A 19779-nucleotide genomic window follows, 5' to 3' on the forward strand; every position below is an offset into this window, starting at 1 on the left:
CATTTTATTTAACCTAATATATCCAAAATATTGTCATTTCTTCATGTAATCAATATAAAAAAAATGAAATATTTTACATTCTTTTTTCATACTGAAGTCAATTCAGACTGGCCCCAATTCAAGTGCCCAGCTGCCACATGTGGTGAGTGGCTGCCCAATTGTTTGGCAAAGTTTTAGACATTTGTATAGGTTGTAATTTAAACTGGCTTCATCTTTTACCTCTTCTTCTCTGTTTCTAACTTTCGTGCAAGAAAACTGCCTATTTCTAATTTTTGTGCAAGAAAAGCACATTTACCAAAAAGAAAGAACTAAATGATCATTCTTAATTTTGGAAAATATTTAGAAAATAAAGATTTAGAAGGAAAAATTCTCCCACTTCTCATTTGAAATAGCACTTCATTTGAAGTATTGGTTCTCATAAACAGAAAAAGATGAAGCAACTTTTGTAAAGATCTGAGTGTAACCTTCCAATAACATATTGTTTAAGATGCTGAGCATAAAGTGTACAATACGATCAAAAGTTAATCTGTTGCTGCTTAAGAAAACAATGTAGATTTCAGCTGTAATTTTCCGCAGGTGAAATGAAATACTTAAGTTCTTAAGACAAAAATCTCCAAGTTGTGAAAATTATAAAATTAAATAAATCAAGTTTTTGTCTTAAGAACTTAAGTATTTCATTTCACCTGCTGAAACTTAGAGCTGAAATCTGCATTGTTTTCTTAAGCAGCAGGACTGAAATTTCTCTTGTTCCCTGAGCTTGATGATACTGACCTTATTTCTCCCTCTAAAATCACTATTTAAACATCCTATATTATGATATTCCCACTTGAGAATTATCCACAGCTTTGGTGATTTTTGGTGAAACCCTTTGGCAAACCAGAGCAATGACATAGGTCCTAAAGCCATAATTTGACTTTTACTCTTTTTTGGTTAAACTTTTCCCCAAAATATATGTTTTGGAACATATTTTACTGCATACACATAAACTTACAATATTTTCAGTTTAAAATGGAATGGATATTGTAAAACTGTCTTTGAAAAGAATAAGTTTTTATTACTTAATCTTTTATGTTACCTTACAGAACCTAGAATTTCAATTTATGTCCAAGAAAAACTGAAGAGAATAGGATTATTTTCCCCTTTGACTGTGGTTAAAAAAGAAAAAAAAATCCAGATGTGAGATTCAAGTCATACATTCTGTTATTTTGTAATCTTTTTGAGTGTGACAATTCAGTGAGCTTCAGTTTTTACTAATTGAACATATAAATGACGTAATAAAAAATTAGAGAAATTACTGCTACACTTATGCCCGAAGTTAATTTTACGTCATATTATTTATAATAAGAAATACACAAAAACTTAGATGAAATTTTGGAGTTTGAAGGGGCCTTGGCAAGCACCTGATCTAACCTCAGGGGTGGAGACGCGCAGGAAGGAAGCCCTATGAAATTCGGTGCTTGCTCAAGGCCTTGTCAATAATGCGTGCCAGGCTTGAATCCGCAGTGAGGTCGGGAGCAGCAAAACTGGGGCTTAAATCCATGGAGTCTGGCCCCAGAGAACCTGTTCTTAACCATGACGCCAGACCACCTCCTCTCAATAAAATCCAGTTTTACTGACTGAAGTCCACTGTTTTTTTCATGACATTTTGCATTTTGTCAATATGAGAATATTAAAAAAGGTAAAATGAAACTCTGGAGAACTTACAAACTTTTGCGTCTTAGGATATAATACCTATGAAATGTAGGATTAACTAATTTGTAGGTAGAATGGAAATAACATATTTGGCACAGGATTCTTTTTTCCTTTTAAAAAGGAAAAGAGGGTGAGAAACTAAACAATGACACAGAGGAAAAATGATTGTGTCCCTTTGGGCTATTCATACAGAAATCTGAGAAGCAGCTGCAAATTAACTCATACTTTAACCACACCAAACACTGGCTCTTAATTTTGGAGGGAATCACAGATCACTTCACAAGTATGATAACAGCTATGGATTCTCGTTCCCAAAAAATGAGTGAGTTCAAAACTTCTGCAAAATAATTTCATCGTGTCTATAAACTCTAAGTTAACGACTCTCTGCACTAAGAAATCTCTTGAATCTTTTGGACAATTTCTGTCTCCAAAGTCTGATGATTTGGGGATTAGGTTCTCTTAACATGTAGCCTAACATTATACACTGAGAAAATTTAACTAATCTGTTTCATTTCTAAAAATTCCATTAAAACTACTTCATATTAGTTATACTAATTTTTACAATAACTCTCTTATGGAAAAAGAAACATGCAAAATCAGCTTTCCCAGCTATTCTAATAATGTTCTAACTACTTAGGTACATACTTTCTAAAGAAAATGAAGTCCATTAATATGTAGTATCCATACATAAAACATTCACTAGATATTAAAATTCATATTGGTCTCAGAAGGAAACAGCTATGCTCTAGGCAGCAATTCTGGTATACTCAATAAAGTATTGATAACATACAAATTATCAGGAAATAATTTCTTCAAGATTAATTCATCAATAGGCAGATTCACCAAACCTGCTCAAAGATGTTTTTGATTCCTTCCTCTTCTTGCACACAAGCACAAGTGAAACAATTATGATTTAACTATTTTTAAAGCAATATAAATGAACTGATTATTTCTTAAATTCTCTAAATTGTGTGTACAAATGGAAAATGGTTGGGTTTTCAATATATCAACCTTAGAAATAAACATCTTTAAGAAAATGATACTTTTAAAAGTGTGGTTTTAGGGTCCAGCCTGGTGGTGTAGTGGTTAAGTTTGTGCACTCCATGGGTTTGGATGCCAGGTGCAGACCTACATAGCACTCGTCAAGCCATGCTGTGATGGTGTCCCACATACAAAATAGAGGGAGACCAGCACAGATGTTAGCTCAGGGACAATCTTCCTCAAGCAAAAAAAAGAGGAAGATTAGCAGCAGATGTTAGCTCAGGGCCAATCTTCCTCACACACACACAAAGTGTAGTTTTAGTTTAGTTTTGTGTTTCCACATCTTTTCATCTTTTACCTCTTGATCTTTTTCCGCTTTTCTTTCTAGAGCCTCAAATTCATGCAAATCATTCTTTTCTTTTAATTTCGATTCCATTTCTTCATTTTCTCTTCTTAGTTGTTCATAGTCTAGTACCAGACTATCATAGTTAGCACGAAGTGAATTCAACTCACTTTCTAAGTTTTCCTATTATAAACAAAACCAGATTTTCAAGTCAGAGAGGATTCAAGTTCTTTGTTTTGTTAACTAAAATCTGGATTAGTCAAATAATTCATTTAACCTTGAATCATTTGGTAGTTTGGGCCATTCTCCAATATCTTCCCAATGGTCTAGCTTGATCCACAGCATAACAGAAGGTCTGCCTTTTGGTAAACTAGCTAACATAGAATAGAGGAAGACTATTTTCAAAGAGATAGAATTAAAAAAGAAAGAAAGAAAGAAAGAAAGATCATATAAACAAATGCTCTGCCTGTGCCTGACTTAAAATTCAGTCGGGAGTAGGAGTAGGGCACATAATGGGAAGTCATCTGACCACAGATCCTTAAGCTCCTTGGTAATAAAGCTAATAATGTAATTCTCCACCTGCTTGACTCCTGTTTAATTTCTCAGACAGCTCTGAATTTAGGAAGTGACACGGAGCCATTATTTATTGACTTCTAAAACTCCAACGGCTGCCAGGCCTCACCGTGCTGAACAGAGGCCTGTTTCTGCTTTCTGTTCCATCATGAGGAAGAGTAAGCCATGAGTTAAAAGAAACTAAACCAACACTAGGGATTTGAAAAAAACAACAAACCTTCCAGAGTGTTTTAGGGACACAAAAGCATATAATTCCCCATAATAATTAATTATAAGAACCATTACAACTAATTATAATGGTTAGCTAATGATAATAACAATTCCCAAGAATCACTGCAATTTTATTTCAAAATTAAAATGAAATTTTCTTTAACAAATACATTTATATGACTATGTTATATTTCTTTGAATATTAGCAGCCTAGAAAGCAAACATGGAATCTAAACTTACTAAAGTATTCACTACAGTATTCCTTATTTCTTAAAGTTTTCATAAGACTATATAATTTTATTTACTTTCATTTTTCAGCATTATTTGGCAATATTACCCTTCCCTGATACACCATTCTACTTTATGCCTGAGAATTTTGATACTTTTAAAATCAGCCCTTTTTACCTTCAAGGGATGGCCCAAGGCAAAACAGAAACTTACCAAAAAATCATAGATACCAAGATCTGCTGGTAAAAACTAGAAGCAAAGGTTTACCTATTACCATACTTTAGGAAATGTTTAGCCTCTCTCTGTATGCCACAGTTACCAACGAGGAGTGTAACAAGTTGGGGAAGCCTTAATAAGAACCTCAACTACTACTGAAACAGTCAGAGCTAGACATGTGCCACAACAGCAAACATCAATAACAAATGAATTTAAAGAAGAGTAAAAGGATAATGTTCTGTAAAATACATTTAAGTTACCTGACTTAGTAGTTTTGTTGCTGGATTCCACTCTGTCTCAGTTAATGTATCAAGAGTGTTACTGAAAATATCAGACTCTGAATAGAGAGCTATAATTAGGGGGAAAAGAAATTTATCCATAAACATGTTATTAAGTTTCCTAAAACTCAAATTAAAGATTAAAAAAATTCTGATCTGAGGTAATAAGCTCAAATTAGTTAATATGTGCTCACAGTATGAATGCCAAGAATATATAAACAGATGTGATCATTTATATACTCGTGCGAATTAAGATCACTGGTTAGAATTAGTGATAAAATGTAGGATCCTTAGTACAACACATTCATGCACGGCATAAGGACGTTTCAGTCAAGGACGGACTGCATATACAACAGGCGTCCCACAAGATTAGTACCACAGAGCCCAGGTGTGTAGCAGGCTGTACCACCTAGGTTTGTGTAAGTGCACTCTGTGATGTTCACACAACAACAAAATTGCCTAAAGATGCACTTCTCAGAACACGTCCCATCATTAATCAACGTGCGACTGTATAGGTTAAAAGGACAAATTCTAAATTTGAGATTTAATCATTGTAAGCAGATTTTTAAATGCCCCTAAAAAATACTTATAATGTTAGAGACAAACTTTGCAACAGATTCCTGTGTAAATGCTACCCTTTCAAGATTAGCAAAGTTTAAGCCAGACATTATATGGGTACTAACTTAATGAGCAGTGATTAAAACAAAAACAAAAAATAAAAATATCTGTCTCAAATGTTTCAACTACAGCACATCATTCTTAAGAGATCTGGAAAAAATAGAGAACTTCATCAATGTTCACTTTCTTAAAATTACTTATTTTTATCATCGTAATCACATCTAAAATACATACATTTTATTTAACTGTGTTTATCACATTAACTGAGTTATAAATAAAGTCTCTCTTTATAGGGATACTTTTATAATTAAAAGTAGTTGAAGAAGAACTCACATTCATCAATTTCTCCTCCTAAAGTTAGAGCAGACTTATGTGTCTTTGTTGTTACATTCTCTGGTACATTAAACTCATTTACATAGTTTGAATCCTTCATTTTGTTAATTTTGCCAACACACCAAGTGACTCCTCGTTTTTTTTTAGCCTAAAGAAGAAGAAATCAAAATTACCTCACACACATCTGGCTCAAACATCATAAAACAAGGGAACTAGTTTCCATTTTTAACAACCATTGACTTGGTAGAATTCTTATTCAGCCTAGTTTAATATCTTATCAGTCTAAGGACATCCTGAGATAAGAAAACATATTCAAACTTTTCAAATTAGTGTTAACTTCATAATAAATTTGATGAAACTATTATTTAAATTTCATTTTGTATTTGAAGGCTTACTTACAAGAATTTCTGCAAATTTACTGAAAGGAATTAGTTAAGTATCAATCCTTCAAGTAATCTGGTGTTACAGAAGACAGCACAGCCACCAACATAGTGACCAAAAGCACTTCTGGGAACCCAGCCTTAACTGGGAAGGAACAGACAGGCAGCCCATTTGAACTTCCCTCAGCAAGTAAATCTTCCACAGGGCCATTCCCATGCCAATTCTTTGCCAGTTTATAAAGCTCACGATCCAACCAGCGCTCCTAATCTTGTTCCTTCCGTTCTCCCTTGGGACTCTGTTCCCTCAGGTATCTGTTCATCTGTCGTCTTCACTACCTTCTTCCACTGGGCTTTAAGAATGCTCAAGCCTCTGTTTTCTGCTTTTGATTTTTTCAAAAACAAACCCTTCACTCCTTCCTTCTCTCTAGCCAACATTTTCTTTTAGTTTCTATGTTCTCTTCTTCCTCGTCTCTCTACTTCTTCCTCATCCCTCCTGGGATACCTCTGTCTCCTGGTTCTTGTCCCACCCAGCTAGCTGTCCTCATCACTCACTTGGCTTTACTGCTTTCTCTTTCTCTGACCACCGCCTAAGTGTTTTTCCATATTTTACAGGTATATTCCTCTCTTGTCCCTTTACTAGAACAAGCATTATCTCATCTTTTTTGATCCTCTCAACAATCCTCTCTTACTACATCCACTTTATAGATGCCTGAGTGTCCAAAAAGTTTACATGAGTTGTGTACAGTCATACAGCCAATTGGTGGCTGAGCCCATGCTTGTAACTTCAGACCTTATCCACCACCCATTCCACTGCGTTGCCTGTCAAGATTATCTGTTGTCCCCAGAATATATGGCTTCTGCTTGAAATGGCCAGCCCTTTCCACAGCCTGCTCTGCAAAAGCACATTCATATATAAATCCTTGATTCCCATGACCTTCAGCTCAACTCCATTCGCTCCCAAAGCCACTGGACCCTGTCATCTGAAACTCATAAACCTAGAACTCCTTCCACCCCAGTGATTCAGTTAATCCCATTATAGCTAGTTAGCTTAAGAGGGACATCTAGTCTCTTGATCCACTGTTTTCTTTCTGCCAGCTACCTTTGGGCTCTCATCCCATCATCTTAGATTCTATAGATCACCAGTTCAATCACATTTTTGGGTCAATGGTCTCAAACTATTAGACCCATTCTGTGTTCCCCACACCTATCCTATCACAATGTACACTCAGATGAATTACACTGCCATCTGAGCTTTTATTAGCCTCCTGAACACTGTGTGGACAGCCAGAAGACTGGCTACCAACATCACCTGGGCCCTTAAGGCTGCCTGGCAAGACTCCTTGCCCCCTCGTTGGCTTTCTTTTCCATTCCCTACAAAGGCGAGACTATTTCAAACCCTTAGCAGGTCTACAAACTGTGTCTCTACCATCTCCAGCCACCACAGAAGAAAAATTAAACCTCCTATTTCACAAAGAAAATACAAGCCTAAACTTACAAAAGCATTACTTGCATTGATTCCTACCCTTTTCCTCTGTCCTTGTTATAATGAAGGAGTGTTTCTCCTTCTATCTAAGGCCAGACCCTTCTACTGTATTCAAGATCCTACGCCTTTGGGCCATCTCAGCCTACTGCAAGGTGGCTTTCATTCCCAATACATAACTCAAATTGTTTTTGCAAAGGAGCTTCTTGTTTCTAAATCCAAAAAGTTTTAGTCTATATTTGTCTTATTTAACTTCTCAGCAGAACGTGACATCACTGACATAGAATGTGACCTCTCTATGCAACATTCTCTTCTTTTAGTTTACCACGTTCACCTGGTTTCTTTCTTAACTCTAGAGCTAAACCTGGGCTCCTTTAGGCATTCCTCTGTTTTGCTTTTACCTAAAAAGTTGTTTGGGAGGATCTTATCTTTGGCCCTCTGTTCTTTTCATTCTCAACATGCTCCCAGAGCAAGCTCATCCATTCTCACGACTTTAATTTGGATTTGCAGTAGTTAATGCCCAAATTGATATCTCCATCCCAGATCTTTCACTTGATTTTCATATATTTGCATTTTCAACTGCCTGACACCTTAAACTAGAGCTGACCCAAATAAAACACTGGACAGCTCCACTGCTCTTCACTCAATGTTCCTTAACTCAACAAATACTGCTACCAGCTATCCAGCAAGCCCAGTAATGTGTGCATGTCATTCTAGATGCTTCCTTCTCCCTTTCCATGTCCCCATGTTGAAACAATCACAAAGTTCTGTCGAGTCTGTCTCCCAAATAGCTCTCCAATTTACCCATTTTTTTCCATCTCCAGAGCCACAAGCCTTGTGGAGGCCCAATCAATTGTAGGTACACAGTAGCCACATCTTTCTAAACAGCAATTCCAATCATGTTACCTACAAGGCTTTCCCATATCCTTAGCATAATGCAATGTTCGAATCCTACAATGTGGTTTAAATGCCCCTGCCACCAGAATATTTTAAGTCCAAGAAATATGTTTTCTCACGACTCCAAGCTTTTGTACATGTAGATGTCTAACCGGCATACTTTTCCCTACCCCTTTCCTTGGGCTGTTTCCTACTCATGGCTGAGCCAACAGATGGTTTTGATGCCTTCCATTTACCTGGTATGGTGGACTTAAAGGTAGCGTCTATTAATAATAATCTTAACAGCATACACTTATTGAGGATTTGCTGTATGGAGAGTATAGTGTTAAGCACATTCTATATATCACTTCACTTAATTGTCACATCAGTCCTATGAGGTGAGGATCAAGCTTTCTCACAGATAAGGAAACTGCAGCAAAAAGTATTTAAGAAAGGGCCCAAGGTCGAGAGTTAGGAATTGACAGAACTGGGATTCAAATCCAGAAAGTCCAGCTCCAGAGGCCATTCTCTTAACCATGACACTATCACTCCCCAAAACATCTGCTGGATAAATAAACCCCTACTCTGGTAAAAACAAAAGCACACAGACTGGAAGCCAGAATTTTGATTACTATGTTGATTTATAGTCTAGATAAATTTTCCTGAGATTACTATTTCTGTTTCATTAAATAGAAAATATTACCACATACTCTAGACACCTGTGGTTTCCAATCACCTAATCAATTTCATTAGAATTTCATAAGAAGTATAGTGCAAATAGATTCCTTGACTACATCCCAGACTTTCTGAATTAGGATCTCTTCATATGGGAATCAGGGTTAAGTATTTTTAATGAACGTTCTAGGTGTTGTTGAGGTATAGGCAAATACACAAAAGGTTCTTTCCTAAAATATACTGTATCAAAGGATAAGAAACACATAGCTATATAATAAGCATATAAGAATACCAATTCTATTCCCTATATATCAAGTTTAAGCTGTCATCTTTCATAAAAAAAATAAGACCCATATATGTGCTGCATACAAGAGATGCATTTCAGACTTAAAGACACTCACAAACTGAAAGAGAAGGAATGGAAAAAGATACTCCATGAAAATGGCAATGAAAAGAAAGCTGAGGTAGCAATATTCATATCAGAAAACATAGACTTTAAAATAAAAACTGTAACAACAGACAAAGGGCACTACATAATGATAAAGGGAATGATCCAACAAGAATATTTAACATTTACAAATATCTATGCACCCAACATAACAGCACCTCGACATATAAAGCAATTATTAACAGACATAAAAGGAGAAATAGCAACACAATAATAGTAGAGGACTTTAACAATCCACTTACACCAAAGGAGAGATCATCAAAACAAAAGATCAATAAGGAAACGTTGGCCTTAAATGACATATTAGACCAGATGGACTTAGTACACATGTATAGAACATTCCATCCCAAACCTGCAGAATACACATTCTTTTCAAACGGACATGGAACATTCTCCAGGACAGATCACATATTAGACCACAAAACAAGTCTCAATAAATTTAAGAAGACTGAAAAAATACCCAGCATCTTTTCTGACCACAATGGTATGAAACTAGAAATCAACTACAGGAAGAAAATCAGAAAAGCCACAAATGGATGGAGCTTAAACAAAATGCTATTGAACAACAATTGAGTCAAAGAAGAAATCAAATGAGAAATCAAGAATATCTGGAGACAAATGAAAATGAAACTACGACAGGCCAAAGTCTATGTGATACAGCAAAAGCGGTTTTAAGAGGGAAGTTTATATCAATACAGGCCTACCTCAACAAAGAAGAAAAATCCCAAATAAACAGTCTAACAGTGCACCTAAAGGAACTGGAAAAAGAAGAACAAAGCCCAAAATCAGTAGAAGGAAGGAAGTAATAAAAATCAGAGCAGAAATAAATGAAATAGAGACTAAAAAAAACCAGGAAAAAAAATCAATGAAACTCAGCGCTGATTCTTTGAAAAGATAAACAACATCGACGAACCTTTAGCTAGACTCACCAAGAAAAAAAGAGAAGGCTCAGATAAATAAAATCAGAAATCAAAGAGGAGAAATTACAACAGATACCTCAGAAATACAAAAGATTATAAAAGAATACTATGAAAAGCTATACGCTAACAAACTGGATAATCTAGAAGAAATAGATAAATTCTTAGACTAATACAACCTTCCAAAACTGAATCAAGAAGAAGTAGAGAATGTGAATAGACCGATCACCAGTAAGGAGATTGAAACAGTTATCAAAAACCTCCCAAAAGATAAAAGTCCAGGACCAGACGGCTTCCCTGGTGAATTATACCAAACATTCAAAGACTTAATCCTATCCTTCTCAAACTCTTCCAAAAAATTGAAGAAGAGAGGAAGCTTCCAAATTCATTTTACGAAGTCAACATCATCCTGATACCAAAAGCAGACAAGGACAACACAAAAGAAGAAAATTACAGGCTCATATCACTGATGAACATCGATGCAAAAATCCTCAACAAAATACTAGCAAATCAACTACAACAATACATTAAAAATTTCATACACCATGATCAAGTGGGATTTATTTCAGGGATGCAGGGATGGTTCAACATCTGCAAATCTATTAACGTGATACACCACATTAACAAAAATGAAAAATAAAAATCCCATGATCATCTCAATAGATGCAGAGACAGCGTTTGACAAGATATAGCATCCATTTATGATAAAAACTCTAAATAAATTGGGTATAGAAGGAAAGTACCTCAACATAATAAAGCTGATATATGACAAACCCACAGCTAATATCATTCTCAATGGAGAAAAACTGAAAGCTATCCCTCTAAGAACAGAAACCAGACAAGGATGCCCACTGTCACCACTCTTATTTAACATAGTATTGGAAGTCCTAGCCAGAGCAATCAGGAAAGAAAACGAAATAAACAGCGGTCAGATTGGAAAGGAAGAAGTGAAACTGTCACTAGCTGCAGATGACATGATTTTATATATAGAAGACCCTTAAGAACCCACCAAAAACTTCTCGAACTAATAAACAAATACGGCAAAGTTTCAGGATGCAAAATCAACATACAAAAATCAGTTGCGTTTCTATACACTAACAAGGAAGTGGCAGAAAGAGAAATTAAGAATATAATCCCATTTACAGTTGCAACAAAAAAGAATAAAATATCTAGGAATAAACTTAACCAAGGAGGTGAAAGGTTTGTACACTGAAAACTATAAAACATTGTTGAAAGAAATTGAAGAAGATGTAAAGAAATGGAAGGCTATTCCATGCTCTTGGATTGGAAGAATAAACATAGTTAAAATGTCCATACTTCCTAAAGTAATCTACAGATTCAGTGCAATCCCAATCAAATTTCCAACAACATTTTTCACAGAAATAGAACAAAGAATCCTACAATTTATATGGAACAACAAAAGACGCAGAATAGCCAAAGGAACCCTGAGAAAAAAGAACAAAGCTGGAGGCGTCACACTCCCTGATTTCAAAATATACTACAAAGCTATAGTAACCAAAACAGCATGGTATGGCATAAAAACAGACACACAGATCAATGGAACAGAATCCAGAGTCCAGGAGTCCAGAAATCAACCCACACATCTATGGACAGCTAATTTTTGACAGGGGAGCCAAGAGCATACAATGGAGAAAGTAGAGTCTCTTCAATAAATGGTGTTGGGAAACCTGGACAGCCACATGCCCAAGAATGAAAGTAGACCATTACCTTACACCATGCACAAAAATCAACTCAAAATGGATTTAAGACTTGAATATAAGACCTGAAACCACGAAACTTCTAGTAGAAAACATAGGCAGTACACTCTTTGACATCGGTCTTAGCAGCATATTTTCAAATACCATGCCTGACTGGGCAAGAGAAACAATATAAAAAATAAACAAATGGGACTACATCAAACTAAAAAGCTTCTGCACAGCAAAGGAAGCCATCAAGAAAAGGAAAAGACAGCCTAACAATTGGGAGAAGATGTTTGTAAACCATATATCAAAAAAGGGGTGAATATCCAAAATATACAAAGAACTCATACATCTCAACAACAAAAAAACCAAAAACCCAGTTCAAAAATGTGCAAAAGATCTGAATGGAGATTTCTCCAAAGAAGATATACGGATGGCCAACAGGCACATGAAAAGATGTTCAACATCACTATCAGAGAAATGCAAATCAAAGCTATAATGAGATATCACCTCACTCTTGTCAGAATGGCTATAATTAACAAGACTGGAAACAATAAGTGTTGGAGAGGATGTAGAGAGAAGGGAACCCTCATACACTGCTGGTGGGAGTGCAAACTGGTGCAGTCACTATGGAAAACAGTATGGAGATGGCTCAAAAAATTAAGACTAGACCTACCATATGATCCAGCTATTCCACTCTTGGGTATTTATCCAAAGAACGTCAAAACGTGAATGCGTAAAGATACATGCACTCCTATGTTCACTGTAGGCTTATTCACAATAGCCAAGACTTGGAAGCAACTTAGGTGCCCGTCAAGGGATGAATGGATGAAGAAGATGTGGTATATATACACAAGGGAATACTACTCAGCCATAAAAAAGGATGAAATCTGGCTAATTGTGACAACAAGGATGGACCTTGAGGGTATTGCTGCTGAGAGTAAAAAGTCAGAGGGAGAAAGTCAAACATTGTATGATCTCACTCAAAAATAGAAGATAAAAACAACAAAAGACAATCCCATAGCAACAGAGATTGGATTGGTGGTTACCAGAGGGGAAAGGGGGAGAGAAGAGGTTGAAAGGCATGATTAGGCACATGTGTGGTGATGGTAATTAGTCTTTTGGTGGTCAGCATGATATAATCTACATAGGAATTGAAATATAACGATATACACCTGAAATTTATATACTGTTATAAACCAAAGTTACTGCAATTAAAAAAAACAATAATAAAAAAGAAGAAGAAAAGAAGCTGTTGTCTTTTAAATTTTACTTTTAATTCCTGTTGTGATGTGAGGGAAGAAGAGGTCACTAGCATTCGTGTTAAGTTTTGAATTTTCTCAATCTGCACTTTTTGAAGCAAATCTTTTTCTTCCAAAAGTTGGGCCAATTGGTCTTTTTCCATTGCCTGGGCCCGAGTCTCTAAAGAAACCTAAAGAATGTAATATTGGGTTACATTAATAAATGTAGGTAGGTTTTAAAACCTTGAAAGTATAGTTTAAAAAAATATAAATTTGTATGTGAGTTTTGAGAATTTTTCTTTTCTTTTTTTTTTGCTGAGGAAGATTCACCTTGAGCTAACATCTGTACCTATCTTTCTCTTTCTGCTTGAAAGGGATTTGCCCTGAGCTAACATCTGTGCCTATCTTCCTCCATTTTGTACATGGGACAACAGGACAGCATGGCCGCCAAGTGGTGTAGGTCTGCGGATGGCAACTGAACCCGGGCTGCCAAAGTGGAGTGCAACAAACTTAACCACTAGGCCACAGGGCTGGCCTGAGAATTTTAATTTTATTGAAATAAAATATGCCCTACCTGCAGAACACCAATATGCAGTTACCATAATCAATAATTTCTCAAACTTATAATAGGGTAAAATATACATTTCTCCTCATGTCACTATTCTATATGCCATGTATAAGATTATATCAATGCTGTTAAAGCAATTCTATTAATTGACTAAAAATATATAAATAGGCAGAGAAATCATAAAGCAGAGACTTGAATACCTATAGCAAAGGAAGAGAGATCCTTCTAAGACCGCCATTTGACATTTTAGGTCATTTTTAAAAAGATCAGTAAAATGTAAGTTTTTTACAGACTGGGGACCATGATGGTTTAAACAAACAAATGGTAATGACAAGCAATTATGCTATCTTATTAGATTGCTATCTTAGGGCTAGAAGAGGAATTCAAGATAATGTAAAATGAAACAAAGTAGTTTTAAACACTATTCATCGTCTCTCTTTTTAACCTAATTCTCTGTATTTGTGACAGTTTTTATCTCTTAAAAAAACGTATCTCTACTTGGCCCATTTGAAAATCTCAAATTTTGCCCTTTGGAAATGAAAAACAAAATCTAAAATAATTTCAAGAAACCAAATCTTGCAGTTTATAGTAAAGTTTTTACGGGTTGATTTCTCCTTAGTTAAAAACTACTTGTTTTAAATTTAGATTGTAGAACTCAGATATTGAGGATTTAAGAGTCTCTGGGCATGTAGGCAGATCTCAATTCTAAATCCATCTCTATTCTTTACTGAAATACACAGTTCATACATACCTCCTCTAATTGTTTTTTAAGATCCATTATTTCTTTTCTATATCTTTTCAGGAGAGCTTCATCACTAGACACCTCATTGACATAAGGAGTATTCTTCATATATTTAGCAGTGCTGGCAAACTGGGAAAAAATACAAGAGTGTTAAACGTTGACACCAAAAGATTAGTTTAATTAATATTTAGGTTTCTTGTAATTTTCTTTTGTAAAGAAACATCAGTAAAAGCTTCCCAGGTGGCTTACAGCTTCTGAACACACAGCATTCTACGTCCCTGTAACAATGTCCATAACTTACCTTTGCCACTAGTCTTCAGGAGGGTCAGAGAAATATCTTGAAGACAGATGCCAACAGAGAGCCTACACACCCTGGCTCACTGGAATCCATCTACTCCTCAAAGTCCAGGGCAAATGCTCCCTCTGCGCTGAAGCTTCACTTCCAGTCAAAAGCACCTCTCCTTCCTTTGAACTCTGTCCTACTTATTAGCCACTTAACTTTTAATCCAAGGAAATCACGCTGGAAGACAGGTCTTATCTTCACTATAAGACTATAAATTCTGTGAAGCCAGGAACGCTATCTCCTACCTTTGTTTCTCTGACAGAACCTTGATCCAGCGCTCAATAGCTACTTAAAGTGATGTTTCTTAGAGCATGAGTGTCAAAAGTAACTTTAACTGGGTACGTGAGGGTGCCCATTAAATAACACTGAACCCTTCATTGAGACAGCTATTCTACTGACAGTTCTCATTCTTCTTTTCTTTTGAAAACAGAAAATACAGGCCTTAGGCTCAGAGCAAAGGCAGGCAACAATTTGTTAGCAGGAACTTAAGAATTATTTTGTTATAAACACGCACACCCATTTTTTGGGTCACCTTCTGTTTGTTCCAAGTGATAACCAGTTTTTCATTTATGGGACTGATAGAAAGTTTCCTTTTATAATAAGTTAAATTTAAAAAGTGAGTTATTTAAGAAAAAATCAAGTCAATTTCAATAAAATATTGTTGGATGTGGCAAAAATTGGGGAGGCAGGATATGAATGATTGAAGTTTGGGAAGATTAAGGAATGCTATTTAGTAGACACACCAATTTTATTTTAACAGGTATGTTATGTCAATTACAAAAAATTACACCTAATTTTAGTAGCTAATTTTTCCTTCTGAAAGATGATTTCCCCCATATTGATTCGAGATAAAAATCAAACTCACCTGGAGAGTAGTCAGGGTTTCATCCAAAGACACTGGAGTAATTGTGCAGATAATGCGTGTTTTTGCATTTCCTCCCAAGGAATTCTGGAGAATTCGTGTTAATTTGCTATCTCGATAATTTATGAAACCACTTAGTGAGAGATGAGTTTGGGGAGAAAAAGAGTAAAACTTTTTATATAACAAAAGTGGTTTATTTTTAACGCAGAACCTTAAATTTGCTACAGTTTAAAAAATTCATTCTTTACTGGTTACTTGAGGCAGAGCAAAACTACTAACTAGAAAATATTTAAAATATAAAGTAAATTTAGTAGGTCACGGTCATACATATAAGAAGCAACGCATGCTCATAGAATCACAGAAGCTTTTGAACATACAGGGGTATCAGTACATTTATTTGAGTGTCACTGAAATATCATAATTTTCAACCTAATGAAAAACGTAAGCATTAATAGGTAAATGTACAATGGGACAAACTTACCCAACTTGTCCATCACTAAGTTTCTTGATCACTTGTCCCAAAATAAATAAGCTACGATTTATATTACAGCCTTCCTTGAGTCGCACACCTGCATTTATTAAATAAATAAGAAAACAAATTGGCCCCTGTACTAGATGATGAACTTATTTATCAGTAATTTATGGGAGAAATTAGAAATTGCAGGGTCAGATGCTACAGTCTGTGCTTCAAATTAGATCTGCGCCCACCTTTCCTCCCACTGCTGACAGGCGCCCTTCCCTTCCTCCCACCCATCACGTGAAGCAGAAAGGCTCTCACCCAAGAGAAACAGCTCGAAAAAGACGACTAAGAAAAGAATAAGAATGCAGGAAAGCCCATGTCTGCACCACGTCCTAAAAGAGCTCCTCGAACTCCTCAATTCAAATCTATTTTTCCAAACCTCCAATACAGGCAACTAATGACGTGCAACCAAGTTAGTTCCTAGAGGTTCACAACCAAAAGTCCTTATTTTTAAACTGTTAATATGCTCACATGTCTTAAACGGAAGTCTACTGAAAAAGGTTTCTCTCACTTTATTCTCCTTTCAACCAGTTCCTATCGCTCTAACCAAGAACTATTATTAGTTTATTCTTCTAGAGATTTTTAGAAATACAAGTTCATACGTATTAATTTTTCCCCTTTCTTCTTTACATAAATAGTAACATACTTTACACACTATTTTGCACTTTGCTTTTTTCACTTGGCAATATATCATCTATCTTATTGGTAAACATTGGTCTTTTTCACTCTTTTTTACAGCATAGAATTCCATTGTATGGATGTATCAGAATTTATTTACCTAGCACCCTGCTGAGGGACATGCAGGTGTTCAATCTGCCATGTACACAAAAAATACTGCAACAAATCCTTCTGAACAGCAGTTATTGCACAGGTGCGTTATTCAGCTATTGCTGGAATACTGCTGTTTAACAAGCCAGCTTAAAGCAACAGGCATTTATTTCTTGTTCACAGGTCTGAGGATCCACTGGTGTGGTGGGTACAGGCCACACTCAGCTGAGTGTCTCTATGTCAGGCTGCAGGAAACTAACACAGAGAGAGGCCTGACATCTTTATGGTTCTGAAACTTCCCATCTAAGTATGCGTTTTCATTTGTCTCAGTGTTTGGTTACCTCTTTCAGGTCTGTTTTAATGTTTTCCTTATTTTGGTCTTATACAATTTTTGTTGAGTTTCTTCCTAGGTATTATGCCTTTTAAGTCATTATTGCAAAGGGGGTCTTTTCGTACATTAAATATTCCAACCGGCTGTTGTGTTAGGAGGTGCTCATGTCTATAGATTAATTTTGTATCCTGCCACTTTTCTGAATTTCCTTACTGATTATGGTGTTCATGGGACTCTCAGGAGCTTTCCAACTATAAATCCTGTCAACGACAGAGTTTCATCTTTTTAACTAACGCTACAGCAGCACAAAGCAGATAATAAGCCAGATAAGGAAGCTGCTTTTTCTGTTAAAGACTTTTATCACAAAATTATCATCATTACTTTATTAGTCTCTAAAATGCATGGTGGCACTTTTACTCTGTTAAAGAACAGGAGGACTTTCAGACCAAAATATTTCATGAGTTTTCATTACCTTCAGCACCTGTTTGAGCAGCTCTTTCACTGCCTGCAAGATCAACCAAATTCTGCAGGAGATGAAAATAAACCTTTAGGAAGTGTAACTTGAAATAATAAAATCCAAAGTACTGGAAGAACATTTTTAACCCATGGTTTATCTGAACACCCCATCTGTTTCCTTGTTTCTCACCTCACTATTTAAGCCTTCCCTTGTCTGAGTCAAACTGAGCTCAACATCTTGTTCCTTCTTTATAATACCTCCTCCATAATGCTGCCAGAATAGGTTCACTTTCCTACACAAAGTTCGAAATCTTACCATGGTGAATACGATTCTTTATAATCCGGCACTTGTGTTGCTCTAGCCTCATTTCTGTCCATCAGTTACTCTTAACTCTGGCTGAACTACGGACTATGCCCTCCACACCATGCACAGCTACCCTTTGCCATTCCCTGTGTTTCGCTGATTCTGATGTTCTAGTCTGCCCCTACTCTTCCTTCACGACCAAAGGCAACTGCCACCTTCCCAGTGTAGCTTTGTCAACTTGATCCTTCCTTCCCTATACCGTGAATGAATTGACCTTTCAACGGTGTACCCAGAGGTCTTTATAGATATGACTGGTTATTATAGCACTTACTGTGTTGAGCTAGTTATTTGCGTCTCTGACCACACTGTAGCATCTTTAAAACCATGGGCCTCTCTTCCATTTCACAAATATTGTTGGAAAGAACTGACTGCCTGTCGTGCTGCAGGCAGCACGTTAGGTGCTAGGGATATGGCAGCGCAACAGGCAAATGAGGACCCTGCTCTCAGCTTATGTTCTGCACAGGGTGGGACTCGGGGAGGAGGAAGTTAGTGAGAGGAGAGAAAAAGACAAACAAATAAGAAACATAGCATGTTAAGCGTAATACAGACAATTTAAACAGAGTGTTAGAAGTGGGAAGAGGAAAGGACAGGACAGGCTCTTTGGGCAGGATGGCAGGGGAAGTCCCCCAATTCAGCTAAGATCTGGAAGGACGGAGAAGAGGGAGCCAGCCCTGCAAAGACCAAGGGAACCATACTCCAGATTAAAGAACAACCAGCACACCAGTCACAAAGCAGAAATGAGCTTGGTGTGTTCAAGAAATGGAAAGGGCAGTGTGGCAGAGTTGGTGAAGGAGAGATGGGACAAGATAGGGTACAGAAGTGGGTTTTTGGGATGCAATGGGAAGCCATTGGACGGCTTTGACAAGAGTGACATGCTTGACTGAACTTCCTCAAGGGTCACCTGGGCCCCTGGGGGGCAAACAGATTGGAGAGGGGCAAGACCGTAGCCAGGAGCCCAGTTAGGAGGCTGGGGCAGGAATGTGAATGGAGACAAGGCGGCCTGGACTAGGGAGGTTGCCATGGAGACAGTAAGTATGGAGGGATGTCTTCTTTACTCTTTTAATCTCAGAGCCCAGTCCTGGGCTCAGAACACTGTAAAGCCTCCGCAAATATTCTTAATGCATTAAAAGAAAGTCAAAGATTTAAATTATTTGTCTCTGTGGAGACCTCCAGTGATGAGCAGGTGATTACACACTTCTGCTTTGGAGTCCTGTCTCAGATACTTCTTTCTTTAAAACATTCAAAGAAGTCTCACCTTTCCTGTGTAGTATCTACCACAGATGGCCTAGATACATAATAAAGGGGTGAAGTGGTGGTGAAGGCAGCATGAACTTAGGTATAAAGATGGGAATAAGCATTAGTGTTCAAAGATACCAAGTGGCCCAACCTATCCTTAAGAGAGGAGCGCACATGGAGCAGAAGGACGTCAAGTTAGACTGGTTAAGAGTGGCCAGATCTTGTCCAAGGAAGTGACACGACACAAGCTTAGTGACATCAGAAATCTGCATAACAGACTGAAGAAGCAAAACCAGGTCATGGGGGCCAGGTCCAGGGGAATGATACAGTAATTCAAGAGATGAGGACTTGAGTATGACACCCATGGAATGCTAAAGGGTAGCATCAATAAAAAACGGGG

At 36.8% G+C, this 19779-nt stretch overlaps 1 protein-coding gene across 1 annotated transcript in view; it reads right to left on the bottom strand.

Annotated features, from left to right (window-relative positions):
• LOC139044104 (centromere-associated protein E-like) overlaps nucleotides 1-19779 on the bottom strand; it is a 79514-nt gene that overhangs the window by 45554 nt on the left and 14181 nt on the right. Inside the window, exons 9-16 of the mRNA XM_070503667.1 lie at nucleotides 17796-17847; nucleotides 16186-16273; nucleotides 15708-15837; nucleotides 14509-14628; nucleotides 13222-13380; nucleotides 5473-5620; nucleotides 4504-4592; nucleotides 3032-3199 (exon numbers count right to left, since the gene is read on the bottom strand). Coding sequence (XP_070359768.1) covers nucleotides 3032-3199; nucleotides 4504-4592; nucleotides 5473-5620; nucleotides 13222-13380; nucleotides 14509-14628; nucleotides 15708-15837; nucleotides 16186-16273; nucleotides 17796-17847 — 954 coding nt within the window. The remainder of the gene's footprint in view (nucleotides 1-3031; nucleotides 3200-4503; nucleotides 4593-5472; nucleotides 5621-13221; nucleotides 13381-14508; nucleotides 14629-15707; nucleotides 15838-16185; nucleotides 16274-17795; nucleotides 17848-19779) is intronic.

This window comes from Equus asinus, unplaced genomic scaffold (genome assembly GCF_041296235.1).
Source record: "Equus asinus isolate D_3611 breed Donkey unplaced genomic scaffold, EquAss-T2T_v2 contig_590, whole genome shotgun sequence".
Lineage (NCBI taxonomy): Eukaryota > Metazoa > Chordata > Mammalia > Perissodactyla > Equidae > Equus > Equus asinus.